The following is a 3,082-nucleotide window of genomic DNA, read 5'->3' on the forward strand; positions in this document are numbered from 1 at the left end:
CTCCCCCATAGCAGAGGTCACTAATAGGCGGACCTTGGTCCGGGGGGTCTCATGCGGACCCGAACGCAATACATGATCAGCCCCTTTCATAAGTCAAGTTCGCGCAATTGCCGCACAGACCAGTCCGGCTTTAAGCCTCCCCAGGTCATTCATAAGACCACAGGTGAAGGCGGGCAGGTCCCGCTCACGTAAACGTGTTCGTAATGAACCCGCAGTGCTGATCCAAAATAGGCATGGAGCAGCTGAGCTGAACCGGACCGTGACGTAGCTTTTTATTATGGGACAGATGCCTGCTGCTTCATATCAAACAAAACAACTGAATTAGCTCACTTTAGTGATTCTGTGGTGGTTAAATATTTTTTAAATAATTATACAAAGTTGCTGTTTCGTGTCATTTTTAATATTCCCTCTAATAATTCTCCAGCTGCACTGACGTATCAAGCGCGCGCACACACATGCCACACAGCCCCTCCGCTGCTTGCCCCTCTGCGTTAGAGAGAGGGGGAAAAAGAACGAAACTTCCACACGTTGCTGTTTCATGTCATTTTTAATATTCCCTTGTTAATAAATCTGCTTGATGATTAATCTTGTGGTCGCTCAAATTTTGTGCGCGGATCTCTTTCTGGTTTACCGGCGCAACTTTTACAGTACGGTAGGTGATCAAATGTCAAAGGAAAGCCACAGACCAATTACCTGCGAGTTTCGCTACACCACGTGATACCGCCAAGCAAAGCGAGGACGAATGAGAGCTTGAGAAAAATTACCCAGAAAATTCAAAGATTGAAAGAATAACAGACAGCAGGAGATACAGTGGAGCGAGACAGAGTCGGAGAAGTAGAAACAAACAGGTGGAGAAATACAGGCAAGCGAGACAGAGGAAAGGAAGGAAGGAATTGATCCGATCGCAGAGCGGAAGGAGGAGGAGGAAGAAGCAGGCGGAGAAAAGGAGAAATAGAGGCAGACGAGACAGAGAAAAAGAAGGACAAAACTGATCACAGAGTGGGAGGGGGAGAGAGAAGCAGGTGAAGAAAAGGAGTAATACAGGCAGACGAGACAGAGGCAAGAACGACAGAGGCAAGTGAGTTAAATGGACCCAAGTAGAAGAACAAATGGCGTTGTCTAAAAAATGTAAAGTGGACAGTGAAAATAGAGCATTTAATCCAGAATGGACAGAATCATTTTGCTTTATCCTTCCCACTGGTGGTACTAAACTTGTCTGTCTGATATGTTCAGAAACTGTGGCACTTATTAAAAGTGGAAATGTGAAACGCCATTATGAGACAAAGCATAAACGTTTTGAACAAGCATACCCATTCAAATCTGAGTTAAGGTCAGAGAAAATATGCAGTTTCAAAGCCCAATATGAGCAGTCCACCAGGATCCTGAGCCACACATCCACTGCTCAGCAGCAAGCTCATGAGTGTTCCTCAGAGTTGCTTGGATTTTGGGTCAACACAAAAAGCCATTTACTGATGGAGAGGTTGTCAAAGAATGTATGACGACAGTTGCTGAAACACTTCTTGAAGGAAAAGAAAAATAAGAACTTTGTGAAAAAATAAAGCAAATCCCCATGTCAGCATCCTCCGCCACCAAAAAAAGTGACATTTTGACAGAGGATGTGCTAGCCCAGCTTTGATGTAGCCATGAAAAAGGGTGAGCTTGGCTGTGGATGAGTCCACTGAAGTGTGTGACAGTGCTCAGCTTTTAATTTATGTTAGGTTTTATAATGCAGACCAGAAATCATTCTGTGAAGACCTGCTGGGCATCATGTCTCTTCAGACCAGTACAACAGGAGAAGACATCTACCTGGCCATTAAGGGGATGTTAGACAAGAGAGGAATAGAGCCCAAAAAGTGATCTCAATCACCACAGATGGAGCTCCTGCTATGATAGGGAAAGAAAAGGGAGCTGTAGCAAGACTGAAGAATGACAATCCTGATCTCCTAACTTACCACTGCATCATTCATCAGTCGGTTCTCTGTGCCTCCCTGTCAGGTGAGCATGCTGAGGTGATGAATACAATGATGAAAATGATCAGTTTTCCTCGGGCATCCTCCTCCTACCAGCATCGCATGCTGAGGGAATTCCTCAGAGAAGTTGATGCCAATGTTGATGATCTTCTGCTGCACAACAATGTGAGATGGCTCAGCAAAGGCAGGGTTTTAGAACGCTTCTGGTCCATCTTTTTTGGCGGTGCTAAAAAGTCAGAAGGCAACACAGTTTTCTAAATTTCTAGAAAATGAGGAACAACAGGACAACGTGGCCTTTTTGGTTGACTTTACCTCACATTTAAATGACCTGAACTTGAGGGTACAGGGCAAGGATAATTCAATTTGTGAACTGATGACAGCTGTCCGTGCCTTTCAGAGAAAACTTGAGATGTTCAAGGAAGACCTGCAGGAAGACTGTGTCCACTTCCCTGCAGTGCAGGAACAGGTTCAGGGACAGAGAGATGTGTCTTCTTTTGTTGAGTTTATTGAGAAGCTCATTGTAAACTTCAACAATCGTTTTGACAGCTTCAGTGTTGGACAGCAGCTCACCRTGTTCATCCAAAACCCATTTGTCATCACAGACATCAGGAGCTTCTCAAAGGAAATCACACAGCACTTCAAATGGGCAAATGCTGGGCATTTACAGATGCAGTTAGTTGACCTCCAAGCAGATTTGTCCCTGAAGGAGCTGTTTGTCAGGACTGATCCTTCCACTTTCTGGCTCCAGATGGTTCCTGATTCCGCTTTCCCAGGTCTGAAGCAAGTAGCCTTGCAGATCTTGACCATGTTTGGCYCCACTCACAACTGTGAAGCAGCTTTCTCCACAATGAACATAATTAAAAAAAATACCCTTCCAGGCTGACCAATGAGCACCTCCACACATGCATGAGAATGGCTCTGACTCCATTCAAGCCCAGGTTTAAAATTCTGGCAGGACRAGCAAGAGCTCACTTCTCTCACTGAGCATAAAATAAATAAGGGATTGCATAAAAAATGTTCTATTATTAAATGTGTTCAGATTTAAATTCTTAAAATATTTTGAGACAGTTCAGTCCAGGTGTTAAACACAAAAATGTAAATCAACCTTTTCC

At 44.2% G+C, this 3,082-nt stretch overlaps 1 protein-coding gene across 1 annotated transcript; it reads left to right on the top strand.

Moving 5' to 3' along the window:
* Nucleotides 1-2,195: 2,195 nt before the first annotated feature.
* Nucleotides 2,196-2,972, top strand: LOC106532199 (general transcription factor II-I repeat domain-containing protein 2A; the record flags this gene model as incomplete). Its single annotated transcript, XM_014028221.1, is given in 1 exon segment — nucleotides 2,196-2,972. A coding segment is annotated over 1 exon segment (658 nt), but the record flags the coding sequence as incomplete, so codon positions are not given.
* Between the last annotated feature and the right edge of the window lie 110 nt (nucleotides 2,973-3,082).

The sequence above is a fragment of the Austrofundulus limnaeus genome, unplaced genomic scaffold (genome assembly GCF_001266775.1).
Source record: "Austrofundulus limnaeus strain Quisiro unplaced genomic scaffold, Austrofundulus_limnaeus-1.0 Scaffold729, whole genome shotgun sequence".
NCBI classification, from domain to species: Eukaryota; Metazoa; Chordata; class Actinopteri; order Cyprinodontiformes; family Rivulidae; genus Austrofundulus; species Austrofundulus limnaeus.